At 44.5% G+C, this 23,629-nt stretch overlaps 1 protein-coding gene across 2 annotated transcripts in view; it reads left to right on the top strand.

Annotated features, from left to right (window-relative positions):
• TRAM2 (translocation associated membrane protein 2) overlaps nucleotides 1-20,499 on the top strand; it is a 134,387-nt gene extending 113,888 nt beyond the window's left edge. For both annotated transcript variants that reach the window (XM_033939725.1, XM_033939724.1), the window contains exons 9-11: nucleotides 8,095-8,238; nucleotides 11,969-12,153; nucleotides 20,147-20,499. In XM_033939725.1, coding sequence (XP_033795616.1) covers nucleotides 8,095-8,238; nucleotides 11,969-12,153; nucleotides 20,147-20,220 — 403 coding nt within the window. In that variant the 3' untranslated portion in view covers nucleotides 20,221-20,499. The remainder of the gene's footprint in view (nucleotides 1-8,094; nucleotides 8,239-11,968; nucleotides 12,154-20,146) is intronic.
• The last annotated feature ends 3,130 nt before the right edge of the window (nucleotides 20,500-23,629 follow it).

Genomic DNA, 23,629 nt, shown 5'->3' with positions numbered 1-23,629 from the left:
CCATGACTCTTCAGTCCATTTTCGCTCAATGGGGCACTCCTCAAGTGGACCTTTTTGCAGCTCCCCACAACCATCAACTGCCCCTGTTTTGCTCCAGACTCTACTCTCCTCACCGTCTAGCGCCCGATGCATTTCTCCTGGATTGGACCAGTCTCTTCCTATATGCATTTCCCCCTCTACCGCTCCTGCTGCGGACATTGTTCAAGCTCAAGAGGGAACGGACCACCATGATTCTCATCGCTCCACGGTGGCCCAGGCAACATTGGTTCTCCCTTCTACTTCAACTCAGTTCCAGGGAACCCATACCTCTTCCACTGTTTCCTTCTCTGCTTACTCAGCATCAAAAGTCCCTTCTGCATCCCAACCTGCAGTCTCTGCACCTGACAGCTTGGTTTCTCTCGGGCTGACTTCGGCTCATTCACTCCTTTCTCAGCCTGTCCGTTCTATCATTGATGCTTCCAGGAAACCGGCCACTCTCAGTGTTATCAACAGAAGTGGTCTCGGTTTTCTTCCTGGTGCCTCTTACATCACTATAGTAACATAGTAGATGACGGCAGATAAAGACCCGAATGGTCCATCCAGTCTGCCCAACCTGATTCAATTTAAATTTTTTTTTTTTTTTTTTCTTCTTAGCTATTTCTGGGCGAGAATCCAAAGCTTTACCCGGTACTGTGCTTGGGTTCCAACTGCCGAAATCTCTGTTAAGACTTACTCCAGCCCATCTACACCCTCCCAGCCATTGAAGCCCTCCCCTGCCCATCCTCCTCCAAACGGCCATACACAGACGCAGACCGTACAAGTCTGCCCAGTAACTGGCCTAGTTCAATCTTTAATATTATTTTCTGATTCTAAATCTTCTGTGTTCATCCCACGCTTCTTTGAACTCAGTCACAGTTTTACTCTCCACCACCTCTCTCGGGAGCGCATTCCAGGCATCCACCACCCTCTCCGTAAAGTAGAATTTCCTAACATTGCCCCTGAATCTACCACCCCTCAACCTCAAATTATGTCCTCTGGTTTTACCATTTTCCTTTCTCTGGAAAAGATTTTGTTCTACGTTAATACCCTTTAAGTATTTGAACGTCAGAATCATATCTCCCCTGTCTCTCCTTTCCTCTAGGGTATACATATTCAGGGCTTCCAGTCTCTCCTCATACGTCTTCTGGCGCAAGCCTCCTATCATTTTCGTCGCCCTCCTCTGGACCGCCTCAAGTCTTCTTACGTCTTTCGCCAGATACGGGCTCCAAAACTGAACACAATACTCCAAGTGGGGCCTCACCAATGACCTGTACAGGGGCATCAACACCTTCTTCCTTCTACTGACTACGCCTCTCTTTATACAGCCCAGAATCCTTCTGGCAGCAGCCACTGCCTTGTTACACTGTTTTTTCGCCTTTAGATCTTCGGACACTATCACCCCAAGATCCCTCTCCCCGTCCGTGCATATCAGCTTCTCTCCTCCCAGCATATACGATTCCTTCCTATTATTAATCCCCAAATGCATTACTCTGCATTTCTTTGCATTGAATTTTAGTTGCCAGGCATTAGACCATTCCTCTAACCTTTGCAGATCCTTTTTCATATTTTCCACTCCCTCTTCGATGTCTACTCTGTTACAAATCTTGGTATCATCTGCAAAAAGGCACACTTTTCCTTCTAACCCTTCAGCAATGTCACTTACATACATATTGAACAGGATTGGCCCAAGCACCGAACCCTGAGGGACTCCACTAGTCACCTTTCCTTCCTTCGAGCGACTTCCATTAACCACCACCCTTTGGCGTCTGTCCGACAGCCAGTTTCTGACCCAGTTCACCACTTTGGGTCCTAACTTCAGCCCTTCAAGTTTGTTCAACAGCCTCCTATGAGGAACTGTATCAAAGGCTTTGCTGAAATCCAAGTAAATTACATCTAGCATATGTCCTCGATCCAGCTCTCTGGTCAGCCAATCAAAAAATTCAATCAGGTTCGTTTGGCACGATTTACCTTTTGTAAAGCCATGTTGCCTCGGATCCTGTAACCCATTAGATTCAAGGAAATACACTATCCTTTCTTTCAGCAACACTTCCATTATTTTTCCAACAACTGAAGTGAGGCTCACCGGCCTGTAGTTTCCTGCTTCATCCCTGTGACCACTTTTATGAATAGGGACCACATCCGCTCTCCTCCAATCCCCAGGAATCACTCCCGTCTCCAGAGATTTGTTGAACAAGTCTTTAATAGGACTCGCCAGAACCTCTCTGAGCTCCCTTAGTATCCTGGGATGGATCCCGTCTGGTCCCATCGCTTTTTCCACCTTCAGTTTTTCAAGTTGCTCATAAACACCCTCCTCCGTGAATGGCGCAGAATCTACTCCATTTTCTCGTGTAACTTTGCCAGACAATCTCGGTCCTTCTCCAGGATTTTCTTCTGTGAACACAGAACAGAAGTATTTGTTTAGCACATTTGCTTTCTCCTCATCACTCTCCACATATTTGTTCCCAGCATCTTTTAGCCTAGCAATTCCATTTTTTATCTTCCTCCTTTCACTAATATATCTGAAAAAATTTTTATCTCCCTTTTTTACATTTTTAGCCATTTGTTCTTCCGCCTGTGCCTTCGCCAAACGTATCTCTCTCTTGGCTTCTTTCAGTTTCACCCTGTAGTCCTTTCTGCTCTCACCATAATCCCATGTCTCTAGCAGTGGGACTGGTGTTGGACTAACTTCTTTCGTTATCTGACTCTGGTCTTAAATCTACTTCTATCAGAGTTCACCTTAGTGCAATTGCTGCTTTTCATGAGCCGGTCCATGGAAAACCCCTCTCAGCTCATCCTTTGGTTTCTAGCTTCATGAGGGGCCTTTTCAATGTGAAACCACCTCTTAGGCCCCCTCCTGTAGTCTGGGATCTCAATGTGGTTCTTTCTGCTTTAATGAAGCCTCCTTTCGAACCTTTGGCCACAGCGCATTTCAAATTTCTTACTTGGAAAGTGGTCTTCCTTATAGCTCTCACTTCTGCCAGGAGGGTCAGTGAGCTGCATGCACTAGTGGCCGATCCACCTTTCACTGTTTTTCACCATGATAAGGTGGTCCTCCGTACACATCCAAAATTTCTCCCTAAGGTTGTGTCTGACTTTCATCTTAACCAATCCATTGTCCTACCTGTATTTTTTCCAAAGCCTCATTCTAATCCAGGTGAACAGGCTTTGCATACCTTGGATTGTAAACTTGCTCTGGCTTACTATCTTGAACGCACCAAACCTCACAGATCATCTCCTCAACTGTTTTTGTCCTTTGATCCTAACAAGTTGGGTCATCCTGTATCTAAACGCACCCTGTCCAATTGGCTTGCTGCTTGCGTTTCATTCTGTTATGCTCAGTCGGGCCTGACACTGGAAGGTTCTGTCACGGGCCACAAGATTAGAGCTATGGCAGCGTCTGTTGCTTTCCTCCGTTCCACTTCCATTGAGGAAATCTGCAAGGCTGCTACTTGGTCCTCAGTTCATACTTTTACATCTCACTATTGTCTGGATGCATTCTCCAGACGGGATGGACACTTCAGCCAATCTGTTTTACAAAATTTGTTTTCCTAATGGCCAACCTTCCCTCCGTCCCTCTTTTTGTTAGCTTGGAGGTCACCCATCAGTCAAGAATATGCTGCCTGCTTGTCCTGTGATAAAGCACAGTTACTTACCGTAACAGGTGTTATCCAGGGACAGCAGGCAGATATCTTGCGTCCCTCCCACCTCCCCGGTTTGGCTTCTTAGCTGGCTTATCCTAACTGGGGACCACATGCCTTCGTCGGGCGGGAAGGCACTCGCGCACGCGCGGTGCAGCCTAACTAGAACTTTCTAAGTTCTTAGAGTGCAATCACTCTAAAATTGTCCGTACCGGGGCTCCGTCGGTGCCGTCACCTGTCAGTCAAGAATATCTGCCTGCTGTCCCTGGATAACACCTGTTACGGTAAGTAACTGTGCTTTCCGCCCGTTCCCATCGGTCGGATTTTCTACAGCTCTCCATTACAACTTTTCTACTCATCACCTTGAAGATGCCTGAATCATCTAAAGAAATGACTGGGATGCAGGAGAAGGATGAATGCACTGGATCCTCATGAATTGTGCGCCCACTGATTGGATCCGGTGCACGAGGTTTCCGTGTTGCTTGCATTGTGAGCACTCTGTGTGTGTTCTGAGAAGGGAGATCTTGCAAAGCTAAACTCAGTAATTACAAATGAGATAGTAGAAACCCAAAGTGCTCTAGATCCCATATTTTAACAAAAAAAAGTCTAATTGGATGACACTTTAGTGCCAGATAGAAATCCTCCAGGATGTTCTTAGGAATTAGGCCAGAGTGAGATGACTGAGGTGTTGCCCTGGGTTCTTCTTTCTTTAGGGTGCATCCTGCAGACACCTTAATAGCTAACACCAGTGCGGTATTAAGCCTTTATCTTGAAATCCGTGTCAAAGGACACTGTCCTAGTCGGAGAACTTTGCTCCTATAATATTCCAGCTAGACTGCTACAGACAGAACTCATTGCGTTTTGCATTTGCCATGGTGTGAGGTTTCTGTGTGACATGAGTCAGTGTTGCAAAATGGATTGGTTTTTTGGAGGTGGTAAGTGCGTTCGCCTGTGTTAGCTGTTCATGTGGAAATGCCCTCTATAACTATGGCAGCTGTAAATAAGTGTGTACTGTGAATTGCATATGCTCGTCATGGTACTGAGAAGTAGTGTTCCAGGGACGCGTTCAAGTCGGAGAAGAAAAGAACACATGAATTCATTCCATTTTCACACTTATTTCTTCCAGCAAAGTTCTACCTGTATAAGAAGCAGTTGCAAGTGACTACAGGTACTTTGAACTCATGGCACAATTTGGAAAGGGTAATATCAAAAATACCCTTTCACCAAAATAATGTGCTGGGTGCAGACTTCACTACTGTATCTACCCAAAAGTTAAAGCATGTACAGGCTGGTTCAAACTCAAAAGGAAGAAAAAGCCTCAGAAACCAGTACTTACCAGTCACAAAAATGGCTCAAGGTAAGACCAATAGATACCTCAGTGGCACAAAACACCTCCTTTGTATTTTAGAGCTCCTTTTACAAAGCCGCGCTAGGGCCTTAACGCACGGAATAGCATGCGCTAAATTGCCACACACGCTAGCTGCTACCGCCTCCTTTGGAGCAGGCGGTAGATTTCCGGTTAGCGCACGCTAATCCGGTGCGTGCGTTAAAACCGCTAGCGCGGCTTTGTAAAAGGAGCCCTTAAAAAAAACAGCTCTGTGCAATGCAATGTGAGAACAAGAAGATAGAAATATAAAAATACTTATCTTGTGCAAGGAATCAGCGCACCAATGATGGCCAGCTTTTCACAAATCCATTCTGCCTCAGGGTGTAATTGCCAATCGATCCTCTGAAGAAAACCAATACTTTCAAGAAAATATATACAGTGGAACCTTGGTTTACGAGCATAATTCGTTCCAGAAGTATTCTCATAAACCAAATTGCTCATATATCAAAGTGAGATTCCCCATAGGAATGAATGGAAACTCACTTGATACATTTCCCCCCCTCGAGGCCACCTGCGCTGCTCTATCCCCCCTCCCCGCGATCTAGCATCCCCCCTGTGATCCGGCACCCCCCCCCCCTGCGCGATCCTACATCCCTCGCCGAGCACCCAAATAGCATCCCTTACCCTGATTTGGTACCGGCACCAGCACCAGTGCACAGGACATGCCGGTGCCCGAAGATCCTCCCTCTTGGCTGGGCTGGGCTGGACTGGGCCTTGAGCATTTGCGCATGCTCAAAGCCTTCTAGTTCGCTCTCTCCGAGATTCGAGAGCGAAACCAGAAGGCCTTGAGCATGCGCAAATGCTCAAGGCCCAGTCCAGCCCAGCCAAGAGAGAGGATCTTCGGGCACCGGCATTGGCATGTCCTGTGCATTGGTGCTGGGCAAGGGATGCTATTTGGGTACTCGGTGGGGGATGTAGGATCATGGGGGAGGGCGGCGACACGAGCAGGGGGGATACCAGTTCACAGGGGGGATGCTGGATCGCGGAGGGGGGGGACGCTCGTAAATCGAGTCAAGCTCGGTTTCTGAGGCACCGATTTTGCGAATGTTTTGCTCGTTTTGCAAAACACTCGCAAACCGGTGCACTCATAAACCGAGGTTTGACTGTATCTTGAATATAGATGGTTGTTCAGTAGAACATCATGAAAGACACACCTCTCCATGGGAGCACGAACAAACATATCTCCCTGCACCATGAGATGAGCAACACAGATTGACAGGTTGGTTTTAAAGGCACCTAAGTGTGATGTAGCAACCCGCAAGTTAACGCGCAGAAGTTTGATGCACTGAAAACCAAACTGGGAATCCAAAAAGACAGAAAATAAAAGTAAATCTTATGCGTGTTTGTTGTACATAAGAATTAATAACCAGAGGGGCTGGTGACAAAGTAGTCAAATGAAAAACACTCCAAAAAAGGGATTTAATTAACTGATTCCATTCCAGTTTTACATTGAGCCCTTCAGGCTCCTCACTGTGCAACTTGTGAATCCAGAACTGTTCCCACTGAGCTAAATGTCTTTTACGATCGTAAGACCCTTCCGGAATATGGTCAATAATGCTGCAACGTAGATCTTCACCGGGTTTTTTATACCAATGAGGTATCTGTTGCTCTTACCTTGAGGCATTTTTGTGGCTGGTTAGTACTGGTTTCTGAGGCTTTTTCCTCCTTTTGAGTTTGAACCAGCCTGTACATGCTTTAACCTTTGGGTAGATATAGTAGTGATATCTGCATCGAGCACGTTATTTTGGTGAAAGCATATTTTTTATATTGACTTTGTTTTTTACTAACCTGTGTCTTTGGCTATACATTTTGAAGGGCAAGCATCTCACATGCTTAGCTTGTATGTAAAAAGTATACACGGATGATCCTAGTGCAGAGAGTATGTATTCTTGAGTTCCCTCTACAAGAGAAAAGGCTAAATTTTGAACTGTATAGTGAATTGCATGGGGACAGTCTTGGAAGAAAGTAAATGCATACTTTTACTAGTTTTCTTTCTTATTTTGCTTGGCAGCTCTCTTCTTTTGACCCTCGGCTCTGTTAAAACCAGGTCTTACTGAAGCTGTGCACTGTGGCCCCTTCATTCACAGGTGTTGAGCTCTGTGTGAAAATTTGTGTGGACACATGGTTGCTGGGCAGACTGGATGAGCTGTTTTAGTATTATTTGCACATACTCTGAATGTTGATCCTGATTCCCAACTTCCCAATTTTACATTTTTAACCACATATAGTTCAGCCAGGCTGTCAGATGTAGGTGATTTCCGATTGTGAGGTCTGAGAGGCATCAAGGTTAGTAATCCATACTACCATAGTCTTTACAGCAACCATTACTAGCTTTGGGAAGTCCTAAGCCTATTTTGGGGACTGTAGTTGGTTTTCAGGATATCTACAATGAATATGCATGAGATAAGATTGCATATGCTAGATCTGTACTGCATGCAGATTTCATCTCATGCATATTCATTGTAGATATTCTGCAAACCAGACTAGCTGTGGTGACCCTAGGACAGGATTGGAAAGCTCTGCCTTATACAGCTGCTAGTGTACAGCCACTTTCAGGAGAGACTTTTGCCTTGCATCATCAGAGGGAGATTCACCCTGCAGCAGCTGAGAACTTAAGGGAGCCTCCTTCCATTTCAAGACTGCCTAGAACACTACGTAGTTTAGCACTGGGTCTGTAGCTAAGTCACTGTAGCATATTTTACTGGCTGGAAACTGCAGTCTGCAGTGCTTCAGAACCTAGCCGGTAGGTGCGATTATGATGTAACGGCTGGGAATCTCTCATTCGTTCATTCCCTGGAGCTCTAAGTGCTGTCTCAGGAGCGTCCATTGTTCCAGCCGGCTCAAGCACTAGCAAGATCTGACTCTCACATAAAATGATCAATTTTATGCCAACAAAGCATAAACCAAATTTTAGGTCTTATCTGTATCTGCCATCAGTGTATAAACTCTTCCTCCATTGTGCTTGGTGAGAATACCTGTTTACTGGACACATGCTTGTCAGTATTATGTGCTGTTTGGTTCAGATAGATCAATGCCTCTTATCTTCTCTAGGTTTAACGCCTGGGCAGGAGTGTTTGTGGTTACCCGTCTCTTCACCCTTACCCTCTCTGTGCTGGCCATTGGTTTTGGATTGGCGCGGGCAGAGAATCACACTTTTGACCCAGAAAGAGGAAATTTCAACAGTTTGCCATTCAGGTGAGGATGCTGGTTTGCTGGCTCAGACTGAAAACTGTATCTTAATAAAGTAATGGGTATTTTTTGTCCATTTAAGCCCCAGATTCTGTATAGGTCCCATGAATCTGAATTCACATCCCATATGGAAAAAACAAGCCAAAACTGCAGATATGTACAACGATGTAGGCAAAATTTATTGTGACAACCAAACTATATATTAAAACCTTTTTACCAAACAGGGGACCCAACACGGTCTGTGTTTCGGACAACCTTCATCAGGGGTCCTATTAGGTACAGATATAACATAAAACACAATATTAAAAATACAATATTATAAACAGATATAATGATAATAAAGGTAAAAAGATAACAAATAATAAAAGTAAAACAACCAGATGATCTTTGTGACCATAAACTATAAATTACTAAAAAACGTGAGGACAAGTATATATGTTATAAAAACAAGGGGGGATAAGTGCGCATGCAATGTCACTAAAGTGCATGCACAAAAGGTAACAAACAGTCAAAATACGAAAATAAGTGACTACTAGTGTTAAAGTTGAGCGAAATAAAAAGCCATTATGGTAGTGCAAAGAAAGGAGAGAAAAAAGAAAAAGGGGAAACGGTGCTATGATAATACAGAAATAATAACATTAAGTTTAGATGATAAAAAAATTAAAAGAAGAAAGACAGAAACAACAAAGAGGAAGAAAAGAGGGGAAAAAATTTTTTTATTGATAAAAAAAATTAATAAATATAAGAATACATACCATGGTAGAAAAAGGAAAAAACATATGTCACAACAAATGTATATAATAAAGCGAAACTATCATGCAGCAGAAAGGGAGAAAATGAAAAGGAAAAAAAGAAAACAATTAATATATTGAGTTAAAATCAATTACAACATGTACTAAATTAAAAAAATGTATATATAAGAAAATGGTTAACATATTGGATCATCGCATAAATAGGCATCACGTATCAAAGCCTTAATAATAACCCCATTGGGATACCATATGACCCACTATTATATGAACACAAACAAGTAAATGTTAAGTCATCACATTTGAAAGACATATCATCAATATATATATAGAGGTCTCTTATGTTGCCCGTAAGAATATAAAACAATCATATTACATCAACATATATAAGAAGTAATCATATTAAAAATCCATAACAGGGCATCAAGAATTAACCATATAAAAATATATAGTTTGGTTGTCACAATAAATTTTGCCTACATTGTTGTACATATCTGCAGTTTTGGCTTGTTTTTTCCTGGTTGGTTTTTTCACTGCAGACAAGGTTGGACTCCCCTCTTTTTGTTTCTGTTCACATCCCATATGCACATGTAAACTAATTAATCAATTAGGCCTTAATCATTAATAGTGCGATCAAGCACTTAATTGGCAGTAATTAGGAGCTTTGCATGAATCTGTTGTACATCCTATAATTAGGTTTACCAGACGTCTGGGAAAACCCGGACAAGTCTTCTTTTTAGAGGACTATATGGGTGCCTGGAGGGATTTCAAAAACTCAGCAGTTTTTCCAGGTTTTGAAAGTCCCTGACCTCAGGGCCACGTCTGGAGGGCGTCTGCGCATGTGCGGACGTCGACAAGATGACATCATATGTATGCGTATGATATCATCGCGTCAACGCACACGCAGATGCGGTCCCAAGCTCAGGGAGGTTCGTGTGGGTGAGGGGGGGGGGGCAAAACGGGGCAGAGCTGGGGCGGGATGGGATTGGGTGGGAACATGTGTCTTTTCTTTTTTTTTTTCCAACCCTACCTATAATGCATGTGCTGAAATTTCATAGCCTGCAACTCAAAAGGGGATGTGGCCCTGGGAAAGGTATAGGCAAGTCGGGGGCTTCCCAGAAATTAGACATAATGTTATAGAACACTTGTATTTGTGCGCCTAACTGCCATCAATTAGGCACAAATAATAATAAATCAATAGTAGTACAGATTTAACCATTTATGGAATCAGGGTCCTTGTGCCTGCCAAAAGCTGATTTAAATGCTTGTGCCCAATTGATCCTATAAACTTGGTCAGATTTCTTCACAACTGGGCTAGAATAAATAATAATAGTAAACCAGCAGTGCAGATTTAACCATATATATATATATATATATATATATATATACTTTGGAGAAAACCTCTTTCAAAAGCCTCCAGAAGCGACTCTCAAACAAACGACTCTTTAGCTTGAGTTATTGCAGCTAGTCTTCCTCATAAAGTTGTTTCTAAGCAATATCAAGCTTAGCGGCGATAACTCAACCTAAAGAGTCGTTTGTTTGAGTGTCACTTCTGAAGGCTTTTGAAAGAGTTTTTCTCCAAAGTATATATATATATATATATACAGTGGTACCTTGGATTACGAGCATAATCCGTTCCAGGAGCATGCTCGTAATCCAAAATGCTCTTTTATCAAAGCGAGTTTCCCCTTAGGAAATAATGGAAACTTGCTTTGATACGTTCCCTCCCCCCGAAGGCCCCCCTGCGATCCGGCACCCCCCCCCTGCGATCCGGCATCCCCCACCGCGTTTGGGCACCCTCCCCCGCCGCTGCTTACTATCATCTGGGCACCAGCACCGGCATGTCCTGTGCGTTGGTGCCGGTGCCCGAAGATCGGCCTCCTCTTCTTGCTGGGCCTTGAGCATCTGCGCATGCTCAAGGCCTGCGGATAACAACCACCATGTCATTCTCTACCTTAAAGGACGTCTTAACTTTAGAAAAGCAGTAAAAACCTACCTTTTTACCTAGTCACTCCCTCAACCCTACATCAGCATCAGTAAGTAATCCTATATGAAGATATATTGCAACACACGGTATGGAAACCCTATATTCTAACACTGTGAATGTAAACTATAACCCAGTGTTTCTCAAAATTTCTGGAGCCGAGGCACACTAAACGTAGTGGCCACAGCTTTAGGCACCTAGAAGTGCGCAGCCGTCGCCGTGATGACATAAAACATATGCCTGACATCATCACGTCGACGTCCGCACATGTGCAGAGGCCCTCCAGATGGGCCCTGAGACGCCAGTAGGGGGTGCCAACAGGGAAGAGGGCAAGAGAGAAGGAGAGGCACTGGCGCCAGCTGATTGTCTACAACAGTGTTTCTCTACTACTTCAAGCTAAGTACCCCCTAAGTCTAACAAATATCTACTGAATACCCCAACCACAGAGCTCCCTAGGCCCACCCAAGCTCTGCCACAGATCCCATCCCCTTTAATAATTGTAATGTAATTTTTTCAATTCATTTTTCATATACACACAATATATACAGCAGATATAAATTCTCAAAACTGACACATTTCAATCACTATATTGAAAATAAAATCATTTTACCTACTGGCAATCCTCTGCAGGCTGCTGTAATTAGCTTTAAAGGTGAGACCGGGAGGCCAGGGGGAAGCCAGAGAACACTAGAGAGAAGGGGAAAACATGCAGACTTTCGGCGAATCGGGCAGTGCTTGCGTTGTACTGTGTACTGTGTAGGGAAGTCAGCTGGCAGGCACCTCTCTTCCTCCTCAGTGGCACATTTGGAATCTCAGGAGACACACAGTTTGAGATACACTGCTGTAACCCATTCTGAGCTTTTTGGGGAGGATGGGAAATAAATCTAAATAAATAACTTTGGGTGCCATTTATTAAATCTGGTGTGAATAAATTATCTTTAGGGGGGGTAGACTGAGCTTTTTCTTCACTCTGAGCTTGTGTGCTGACCCTGTTTTTTTATAGAATGTTCGTGCTGTTACTCCTTTGCCTATCCCAGGCCTGGGTGATGTGGCGTTTCATTCACTTCCAGCTCCGACGCTGGCGAGAATACTGGAATGAACAGAGTGCCAGGAGGAGAGCTGCTGCCACAACCACTACAACCACTGCCATGACAAAACAGCAAACAAAACCCACAAAGAAAGAATCTGGTGAGTTCTGAGTACCTCGGCACTTCTGTGAGGGGAGGGGACAGGGGAGGTTTGGTTCCACCATAAAGATACTTGACTTTCTGCCTTATTTTCTTTTTTGTTTTTGGGCCCACTAGTTTTTCAAGCACTTCCGTGGTCAGCAGCAATATTTTTATTTATTTTTAAAATTTCTGACATAAATATGGCCAGAGTTGTATGGTTGAAATTGGGACAGGATTTGGGGGTACTCTGGAGGAAAGGGTTGAAAGATTTTAAGGCAGGCGCAGCATGATTCAGCCACTGTCCATCTAGCTTGTGTTTGAGTCTGCTTGCAGAAATAGTTATGCCAACATTTTCAGTGTTCAGGTTTGTCTGCATAAGTTGCCTCAAAAATTTGCATGAAATTCCACATAAAATATCCTTAACTTTGTTGAGTGACTTAATAAATATATTTTAATACTAGTGTTTAAGCCCGTTAGATTAACGGATGCTAGAATAGATGTGTAGACTTAGGCATTTCTTAATTTCTTTCTTTCTTTCTGTATGTATGTCTGTCTTTCTCTCTCCCTGCCCCTTTTCTTTCTGTATGTCTTTCTTTCTGTCTCTCTCCCTGGCTCCCTGTCTGTTTGTATGTCTTTTTATGCTGTCTGTCTCCTTGGCCGCTGTATGCCTGTCTGTCTTTCTTTATTTCTGTCTCTCTCCTTGGCCACTGTCTTTCTGTCTGACTTTTTTTTCTGTTTCTCTCTCTCTCCTTGGCTGCTGTCTGTCTTTTTTTTTTGTCTCTCTCCTTGGCCGCTATCTGTCTTTCTGTCTTTTTTTTCTGTCTCTCTCTCTCTTCTTGGCCGCTTGTATTTCTTTATTTCTGTCTCTCTCCTTGGCCGCTGCCTTGTCTGTCTTTTTTTCTGTCTCTCTCTCTCTCTCTCTCCTTGGTCGCTGTATGTGTCAGTCTGTCTTTTTTTTTTCTTTTTCTTTCTCTTTCTCTCTCTCTCTCTCTCTCTCTCTCCTTGGCCGCTGTCTGTTTTTTTCTTTCTATCTCTCTCCCTGGCCCCCTGTCTTTCTGTGTGTTTGTCTTTATTTCTGTCTGTCTATCTATCTCCCTGCCCCCTGCCTGTCTGTTTAGCATGCCCCTTCTCCCACCTACCTTTTTCCATTTTTTAAATCAAGTTGTGTAGAGTGAAAAGGGCAACCGGCGCATACAAACTGCCGCAGGTTCCAACTGGAGGAAGTTCAGGAAAGTGCTGCAAGTGATGTAAACCGCCACGCGCGCATTCGCCACAAACCGCCATGCATGCACAGCATCCAAAATTTTTCTCTGACCAGAAATTTGTTGAGAGCTCTGAGGTCCAGTATAGGTTGTAGATCTCCCATCTTCTTCGAGACAAGGAAGTAATGGGGGTAAAACCCCGTGCTCTGATGTTCCAGAGGAACTTCCTCAATGGCAAGTAGACAAAGCAGAGCTTGAGCTTCCTGAAGAAGAAGGGGGAGCTGCGATAAATTGGAAGGACACTGTCTTGGGGGGGGGGGGAGATCTGGTGGAACTTGAAGAGAGTAACCCTCCTTGATGATTGTGAGAACCCAGAGGTCGGATGTAATCAGTTCCCATCATTGATAATGATGGAGCCGACCTCCGATGGGAAGAGGGGAAGATAGAGGCAGACAGATTAATGTTATGCTCTGTGCAAGATTGTCAAAAAGGCTGCGTTGGCTTAGTTGCAACAGGAGTCTGGGGTTTTCTATGATGCTGCTGTTGTGGTTGTTTCTGAAGTGGTGGTCTGGAATAAGCCGGTGTAGACTTCTGCGGATAGCGGCGTTGATAAGATGAGGGTGGCTTATAACCTTTAGCAGCCGAGGACCTAGGCTTTGACCTAATAAAAGAGGCAAAAAACTTTTCGTGCTCCGACAAGCGTTTTGAGGCTGCTTCGATGAACTCGTTAAACAGCTCATTCCCTTGACATGGGATATTGGCGAGATGATCCTGAAGATTCGGATCCATGTCTACGATACGCAGCCAAGCCAGACGTCTCATAGCCACAGAAAATGCAGTGAACCGTGATGACATCTCAAATGCATCGTATGCTGCTTGGCCCATGTGAATACGAAGCTGGGACAAAGTATGGTGTAATTGCTGAAACTCAGGCAAATGATGTTCTGGTAAGTCTGTGAAAAAAGAAGGCAATATCTTAATCCAATACTTTAGATAAGAGGTAAAGACAAAGTTGTAATTCAAAATTCTGTTTGATAAATTTTGATAAAGACGACAGCCAAATTTGTCCATGGTCCGTCCTTCTCAACCTGAAGGAACTGCTGCATATACTTTAGTCGGGTTAGTCTTTTTTAAAGAAGATTCAACCACTCAGTGGCGTACCAAGGGGGGGGAGGTCCGCCCCGGGTGCCAAGCCCTGAGGGGGTGCTCCTGGTCCGGTCCGGTCCCCCCACCCTGCGCCGGGTGTCGCGTCTGGAAACAGCCTGCAGCAAGATTGCGATGCCAGCAATCTTTGCCTGCTTCGGCTGTTTCCTCTGCCACGGTCCCGCCCCTCCTCTGACGTCAGAGGAAGGGCGGGACCGCAGCGGAGGAAACAGCCGAAGCAAGCAAAGATCGCTGGCATCGTGCGATCTTGCTGCAGGCTGTTTCCCCAGAGAAATGAAGCGGGGAGGCCGGAGGAATAAGCAGTGCTTCGTGGTGGTGGTGGGGCCGAGCGGTCCTTCGAGGTAGGGGGGGGGGCAGCAGGCCTTCAGGGTGGGGCGGGCAGGCAGACCTTGTGGAGGGGGGGTGACAGGCCTTCATGGAGAACAGGCAGGCAAGCCTTCAAAGGGGGGACAAGCCTTCGGGGGGTGCAGGCCTTCAGGGGGGGACGATAGGCCTTCAAGGGGGACAGGCAGGCCTTCGGGGGGGGTGACAGGCCGTGGGGGGGGGTGCAGGCCTTAGGGGGGGGGACAGGCTTTCCAGGGAGGGAACAGGCCTTCAAGGGGGGGACAGGCAGGCCTTCAAGGGGGGTGTAGGCCTTCGGGGGGTGCAGACCTTCGAGGGGTGTAGGCCTTCGAGGGGGTGTAGGCCTTCGAGGGGGGTGTAGGCCTTCGAGGGGGGTGTAGGCCTTCAGGGGAGGGCAGGCCTTCAAGGGGAACAGTCAAGCAGGCCTTCAAAGGGGGGGACAGGCCTTCAAGGGGGATGCAGGCCTTCGGGGGGGTGCAGGCAGGTCTTCAAGGGGAAGACAGGCCTTCAGGGGTGGGATGCAGACCTTTAAGGGGGGGGGACAAGCCTTCAGGGGAGGGGGGGCCCTGGTGTAGAAGTACACGGAGGGAAGGGAGAGGGGTTCAAAGAGACGTGCATATGCCGGACTTTGGGTGGGAAGAAATAATGGGTCTGAAAATAGAGGAGAGAGAGAGAGATGATGGACATGGTTTTTAGGGAGGGAAGGAACAGAAAGGGAGAGAAGTTGGACACAAGGGATGGTGTTGAGGGGGGGGGATAGAGATACTGGTTAGGAGGGTAGTTGGGAAAAGAAAGGGAGAGATGGTGGACCCTGGGGTGGTGGGGAAGGAGGGAGAGCTGCTGGATGAAAGGGTAGTTAAGAAAATGTGGATCTGTGGAGGGAGACAAAAAAAGGAAAGATGCCAGACATCCGGGGGAGGGAAGGGAAACGGAAGGGGAGGACAGAGATGGCAGATGAATGGTTAGCACGGAGAAAGAAGAAAGAAGGAGACCCTGGCAAGCAAGTTATCAGAAGACAACCAGAGCCTTGGACCAACAAGATTAGAAAAATAACCAGACAACAAAAAGGTAGAAAAACTAATTTTATTTTCTGTTTTGTGATTACAATATGTCAGATTTGAAATGTGTATCCTGCCAGAGCTGGTGTTAGACCGCAAACGTGAGCTAGGATTTAACAGAGAGAGGAAAAGTCCTTTTTGTTTCTTTATTTTATTTACACCACAGCGCTAGTGTGGTTAGGAGAAGCCAAAGGGGGGGGGGGGGGATGAAAAAGCTATAAAATAAACCCACCAGGATGTTTGAAAAAAACACCCAATTGGGCAGGAAAATCAAATCGATAAACCAATTCAATAGGCTGAATCGAATCGAAATTTTTTTTCCTGAATCTGGCAGCACTAGTTTGCGCTACTGTCTTAGTAGCAGATGGCATCCTCAGTACTTTATAATGCAAGTGAAATGAGGATTTGGTCAGATTTTTGAAGGGTCTGCACTCTGCAGAAGAAAAATATTGTATAGGCCGGGGACATGAGACAGCAGGAAATGGGAACTTTTCTTCCTTCTATTTTTGTGAATGGAAAGGCTGAGGATGTCAGAGAGTTCAGTTAAAATATGTGCTTTATAAGAAAATATAATAATGTGTTTTATAAAGTTTATAGCATTGCTGGCCTACCCGGTGAGGTGTTCCTAGCGTTGGTGGCGGCAGCGTGTCAATGTGTTGAGAGGAAGAGGTGATCTGGGAAATTCTGCTGAGCAAACTCCGGGCCCATTTCCACCCCCCAGTTAGTCCACTCAACTCAACTGGTTCACACACTGAGTGGGTCTTTGGGTGTTGCTCCTGGGTAGTTGTTTTGGGATCTCTTCCAGGGGTTTGTCAGTATCTCCTTCTGGTCCAAGGAAGGAAACTCTGTTAACCTTAGCACTGACCTACAGAATATGTTTGTAACAGCGCTGCTTGTGTGGCATTAGTCTATGTAGTGATCGAAAGAAAAAAACCAGACCTTTGCACATTTTTGCACTATATGGTGGGTGTATGAGGAGATTCACATTTCCTGCACAGCTAAGTCTGTGTGAAGTTACCTTGTGCTGTATTTGACATCTAGCAAAGTCTCTGTTTGGAAGGAAAGATCTCAGCTTAAAAATGAAGTGGCCAGAAGTTATGGTAAAAGCAGATAGCGTAGCTGGTTTTAAGAAAGGTTTGGACAAATTCCTGGAGGAAAAGTCCATAGTCTGTTATTAAGACATGGGGGAAACATCTGCTTGCCCTGGATCGGTAGCATGGAATGTTGCTACTCTTTGGATTTTGACCAGGTACTAGTGACCTGGATTGGCTTCCATGAGAATGGGCTCTGGGCATGATGGACCATTGGTCTGACCCAGTTAGGCTATTCTTATGTTATGTTCTCATCTGAAGGGGCCTTTGTTTTCACTTCTTTTTTTTTTTTTTTTTTTTAATATCATGTTTATTAAGACAAGAAACAATGGGACAGCCACTGCCGTCAGCAATACAAAGGTAATGTTGGTACACAAGAAAACATAGCAGAGATCATGCAGTGCTATACATCATAACACTGTGCAGAGGTAGAAACCTACAGAATCATGAGATTGCAGTTTAGATTGACGTAACGCACTCCCGCTGAGAACTTAGAACTAGCTGTGAGAGAGAACAGTACGCCTCCCAGCGCTTCACTTCTTATTTTAATGTATTTTTTTTCTGAGAACTTAGCAGTGTTTTTTATAATGGGAACAAAAATGGAAGAGAATTAATGTGTGTGTGGAATGGGGGGGTAACTAATTTCTTCAGCTAAATAATTCAATCCACCTCAACCAGACATAGGAGAACTCACGCACCATTCACACACCCTCCAACCAAAAACGTCCAAAGAAAAAAACAGTTCGACAACCTCCTAACACTCGACCCCCAACTCTACAGACCCCCAACTCTACAACCTATTGACCTCGACCACAAACTACAAAACCTTCAAAAAACACATAAAACCGAACTAACACAATCAGAACTGTCCCAAGCATCACCTGCAACTACTTCTGATGTCATGACAATTCAGACATAATTTATGTTATGTTATGGTATGTTTGGAATAATGGTTACATATATGAGGTTCAATAAAATAAAATTTTCACTGCCTGTTTCTATTATGACCATTTATTCAGTTTCATGGTTATTACAAAAAATATTTTTTTACATGGGGGGGGGGGTGTCAAAAAATTATGGGCCCCGGGTGCCACATACCCTAGGTACGCCACTGCAACCACTAAAGATTGGTGAGATAGTTGTGGTTTCTCAAACCCTTTACAATGTATCATGCGGTAACGAGATTCCATTTTGACAAAGGATGCCCTTTATGGGTAGCCACAAAGTGTCTTTGGGAGGATGTGGCATCTTCAACTGCCAAATATTCAGGTGTATATTTAGAATCAGATTGCAGATTATTCTGAAGATCTTTACCATCTGATAAATAAATTTGGAAAAAGACACTGGCCCAGAAGATGTGTATTCTTTTTGAGGGGAAGAAGAGCGAGAGTGAGGTGCTACAGAAAAAGAAGATGAAGCTTCCCTGGAGTACTGGTATTGACTATCAGGATCCAAAGTCAGAGACACAAAACAGCTGCCAATATGTGAAGAAGGTGGGGTAATGGAGTGCTTGTGCTTGGCAGAGTGTGCTGGAGATCCAAGAGGAGCCTGAGAGACCGAATGCTCCGGCTCATGCCTCGCAGAAACAGGCTGCTGGGAACTAGACTTTTGAAGTTGACGAGGGTCCCCCGAATAATGCCTCGAGAGAGGTGTATGGAGCCTCGAAGAGCCTCGAGTTGTTGGGGAACGAGGTGTGCGAGCTCACCGGTCACGAGACAAAGACCTGCGTCGAGTAGGATGCCTGGACAGGCTATGCTGCCTGGAAGAAGCAGTGTGAGAATCCCTGATTGGCCTCAAAGAACAAGGTAGATAGGGATCCATGGCTTGCTTTGAATGGGAGAAGCATCTCGATGGTGAGAGATGCCTCGTGAGGAACGAGATCGAGACCTTATGACTGTAGTGGTAGCAGGGGACCGAGACCTGTGAGTCTTGGATGAAGCTGAAGGTCGAGACTTGTGAGCTGGAGTCTTGAATCTGGAGTGTCTAGATGAGGACTGACTGGAGGACGAAGAACAAGGTCTTCCAGAAGCAGCTGCTTGCACCTCAAGTGTATGCTCAGGCTGGACTGCAGGGAGCAGAGTCGAGACTGGAGTGAATTTGGCAAACATAGTGCTAAATTCTTTATGTAGAATAGCTTCCAGCATATCCTGGAAAGCAGGCACCGTTACCAATGAGGCTGATAATGTGGGTTCAGCAGTGCGCTCTGGAGAGGGCGACCTCGAGGATGAGTATTCCCTAAATTTGGAGGCATGCTTCATTGGAAGTCTCGAAGAGGCCGGCACGATTACACTCGTTGCCTGGATTGCCTGAGACTCTGCCTGAAGGACTGGGGGCTTATTAGCAGCGTACCTGAAAAGACTAGCGCAGACTTGTCCGAAGACGAGGCTTTAGGTGTAGTCGAGGTCGAGGGTTTCACTAGTGAGGGTGATTTTATCGAGGCCGAGGACTTCGCTAGCGAGACCGAGGTCAAACTTAAGTCTTTTCTGTGGAGGGATCCATGACCCCGAAAAGTTGTTGGATCTGAACATCTCTTCAGAGCTCGTTTGCGCATAATTCTGGATGGTGTTCCGGGCCCAAACACTTAATACACCAACGGTGTGGATCAGTGATGGAAATTGCACAATTACACTGGCTACACCTTTTAAATCCCGTAAGAGGCCGAGGCATGGAAAAAAATACGGCCTCAGCCAAGTCGAAGACTGGCGGCTGGGGCCACAGACCAAGCCCCGCCGTCAAAAAAACCAACAAATTTAAGTTGTTTTTTTTGATGCGCCACACAGCGACTTGTTTTAAAAACAAGAAAAAATGAAGAAAAAACAAAAGCCGCGGTGTGAGAAATGCACTAATTTGCACAGAGCTAGAAACAAGCGCTTCTCATCTCAGTGGAAAAACTAGAACTGAGGAGATGCGCGCCCTACGTCAGGCGGGAAGGCACTCGCGCATGCGCAGTGTGGCAGTTGTGAACTTTCTAAAAGTTCTTTAAGCAAGTCTGCTTGTGAAGCTGTCCGCATCGGGGCTCCGTGGTTGACGTCACCCATATGTTGAGAATATGCTGCCTGCTTGTCCTGGGATAATTTTATTTTTGTGTACAGGAGTAAAGCAGAGATGAGTGCTTGTTTAACAGACATTCTTTTTGATTCTCTTCCTCATTCCAGGCTATCATGAAAATGGACTATTAAAAGCTGAGAATGGAACCTCTCCTAGACTCAAAAAACCGAAGTCATCTTAAAGCCAAAGACCTGAATAACAGAAAAGGGGGAGGGCCACCTCCTTCCCCTGGACTAATTACCAACCCTGTATCTTTGTTCTTGCAACCTATGCATTCCAAGGGTGAAACGTGCCTTTGAAAAGTTTGTTTCAGAATAATTTACATTCTGTCCTCCTCACTCCCACCTTCCAAACCTGTTTCCCAAATCCAGTCTATCCCACCTAGCAGTGTGTTAGAACCTGGAGATGTTACATTTTTGTTCTTGACACTATGGAAAACATTTCAGAACATACGCAAGGTTGGTTGGTTTTTTTTTTTTTTTAAACTTATTACATTGTTTAAAACCAAAAACAAAGAAATGAGATGGATTCTGCAATTCACCACTTCCTTTGGTTCCCTGAAACAGGGGAAGGGTATGGGGTGGGAGGCTGAGGGTGCAGTTATACAGTAAAAGCAGCAACATAGTGGTAGCAGACTTTATGCCATGCCGAGCCCTTTTTTTTTTTTTTTTTTTTGCATATACAGTATCTATCCCTTGCACATTGGTGGCTATCCATGTATATACTTGACACCTTTGCACATATGAAGGGTACCTTAAGGGAATTCCAAGATGCTGTAATATGAGCATTGTTTGCCTTGTAGGATCTGCGCAGCTGTTTGTGAATAAGCACCTTTTAACCCTGTTTTTGTTCTTATTCTGATTACGATTCTAGCTGCTCCTTAGAGCAGCAACTGAAGTGGAGCATCCTGGGACTGTTTTCTCTCATCAGGCTAAGTCCCTTCCCTCCCTAGCATATATAGAAGCCCAGTCATTGTGTTGTCACAAAACAGAACCTGGAGATTCCATTTTCAAGTTAGACAAAAGCTGGTTGATTCCAGCATTAAAGAAAAGTGCTTAATGTAGCCAATGAAATGTCAGTGTGTCTCGTTTCATGGGATCAGGAAAATGTCCTGTGTCGCGGAGCAGCATAATCTCCTTTGGTGTGAGCTTTGATGCTCTCCTATGAAACTTCTGGAGGGAGGGGGATTTATTTACAGATGACCTGCCAGGAGTAGTTAAAATAAAGGGTAGGGGGGAAAGCTTGATTCTGGGAAGAAATTAAAGGTGTGTTGATATTAATGAAAATACATCTTGAAATATTTCCTTATGTAAGTGTGGAAAGGCATCTGCTTCCCTTCAGCCCCTACCACCCCACCCTACCCCCAAAACTATTGCTATCTGTGTATTTTTGTATGGCTGTTATTTTAGGTAGGCACTTATAAAACTGCCCAGGTATATATAATATGTGTAAACGTAGGTGCTTGGAAGATGGCGCCTACATCTAAGCATATAGATACCCCTCCCACACCATAAGCATTCACAAGGGTGAGAATGAACCAAGAGGGGTTGGGTTTGGTGTTTAGTGCATATGTGTTTTATCAATATACATAAGTATTACCCTTATAAAATTAGTCTGGCATTGGTATAACTTTGTGCAGGAGCTTTTGGAGAGGTTTTTTGGGTTAAAGGTGCATATCATGTGTTTCTTTTGTGAAAACAGATGTATCCTATGCATCCTCCCTGCCTAGGCATCCTGTTACAAAATGACCCTCTAAGGGCAGTTTTCAAAAGGTTTAAAATGGTATGTGAAAATTGCCCCACCCACCCTCTTGGTACAGGTGAAAGTATGTTTGAGGATTTCATTTTGAAATTCCCCAGCATGCATAGTGTGCTCCTTCAAAGAATGTGTACAATGCATGATTTACAAAAGTATTAATTCCTCTGTCCCGCACTTTCAAAGGAAGCTCTTCGGGGAATTTCTTTGCAGTATTTGTGGACTTGCAATTTCCACAGCTATTTTGCCACCTATGGAAATCGGGGTAAGTGGAAGTCTCATAGTCGATATTCTGAAATTTTGTTTGGCTGGGGATCCCCCAATACAGGTTTGGGAACTACTGGCGTAAGTACTGTAGTCAGACAAAAAGTGGAAGAAACACCTCATCATATTTAGTTCTTATAGGTTAGTTTTGCTTTTTAATAGTTCTGATGCCTGTTGAGCATCATCTAAAAATCACCGGGTTCAAAGTCCATTCAACATTCCCTTCTGTTGGAACCACCATTTATTGGCTTTGCACTGGACAAAGCGGACAGAGGTTCTGACATGGTGCATACTGGGCACGGTGAACTACTACATGTGGTTTTGATAGTAATCTTATGGGGTTTCCCACTGATACATGTGGACATAAATCCGTAGTCTTCATTTCAAATGAAATGGCCCAGCACCCAGCTAAAATTTTAGTAAAATCCAGAGAGGATTAGAAACTAAATTAAATGGAAAAAAAAATTAAAATGGGGATATGAGCTTGGAAATAGAGTGAAGCCTGTTTGTCTCTTTCGTCACCCTAATTCCAGATGCCTCCGTATTGCTTTCCTTTCACTGAACCGTCGTGAATGGCACTAGTTCTGAGTAAATCCTTTGATAACTGGACTCTTTTGACAAGCAAGATGAAACCACCCACACAAGGGAGTGATGTCATTCAGTCAGTCACAGGAATGCTTGTGTGAGCGCCTCGAGCCAGAATCATGCCCTATGTGACACACCCCTAGTTCTCCCACCCTATCCACTGTGCTGCAGTCACTGCAGGGGAGACAATGGGCAGGAAGTCATTTTTTTTTTGTCTTCTGCGGCTGTACTGCACTGCCCTTAAAATGGCTCTTTGTGGTTCTCCAGTCTGTTTTGAATGGGGTCAGTTCTGAGCCAGTACAGTGTTTGGCGTTTTGCTTTGCTGATTTGGTGTTTTTTTCGGCTGTTTACACAATTGTACTGCACAACATTTTATTTAAAAATTCCATATTATTCATTACATAATCATTAAGTGTGCTAAAGTCAAGTAGCTGACTCTTGAAAAAGGCACTTAGGTGCCAAAACACTGGCCGTGTTGAGTCCAGACCTATTAAAGATTCCATTTGGTGACATATTCCTAGTTGGTGGCTTCTCTTCCTCACAACTTTTGTGTTTGGATTTTCGTTTTTGTCATGGAGGTATTTGTCTGGTTCTATTTTGGCAATTCCATTTAAGTAAAAGATAGCCATGATGTGTAACTTAATCCATATATGCCGTGCCGAATTTATGGGTACTGTTGGCTGTCTATAACTAACTTATCCAAATGGTGGCTGAATATCACTGTCAAGAGAACCTTTTCACCCTTTCCTTTCCTTTCTTTTCCTATTTTATATATGGGTAATTATTAGACTGCTTATCAATTTTAACAGTCAGGCGACTGGTGAATATGTGGCTTGCTTTCATTATCAGTGGAAAGAGGTAGATAAGATGAAAGCAAAAGCCAGAAGGATGTTTGGGTGCAAAAGGCCAGCAGGAAAAGAGAGATGAAAATGCCTTTGTATAAGTCTGAGACCTCATTTGGAGTGCTGCGTATATTTCTGAAAACT

Source organism: Geotrypetes seraphini, chromosome 3 (assembly GCF_902459505.1).
Source record: "Geotrypetes seraphini chromosome 3, aGeoSer1.1, whole genome shotgun sequence".
NCBI lineage: Eukaryota > Metazoa > Chordata > Amphibia > Gymnophiona > Dermophiidae > Geotrypetes > Geotrypetes seraphini.
The sequence above is the reverse complement of the archived record's forward strand: the minus strand, read 5'-3'. Positions and strand labels throughout refer to the sequence as shown.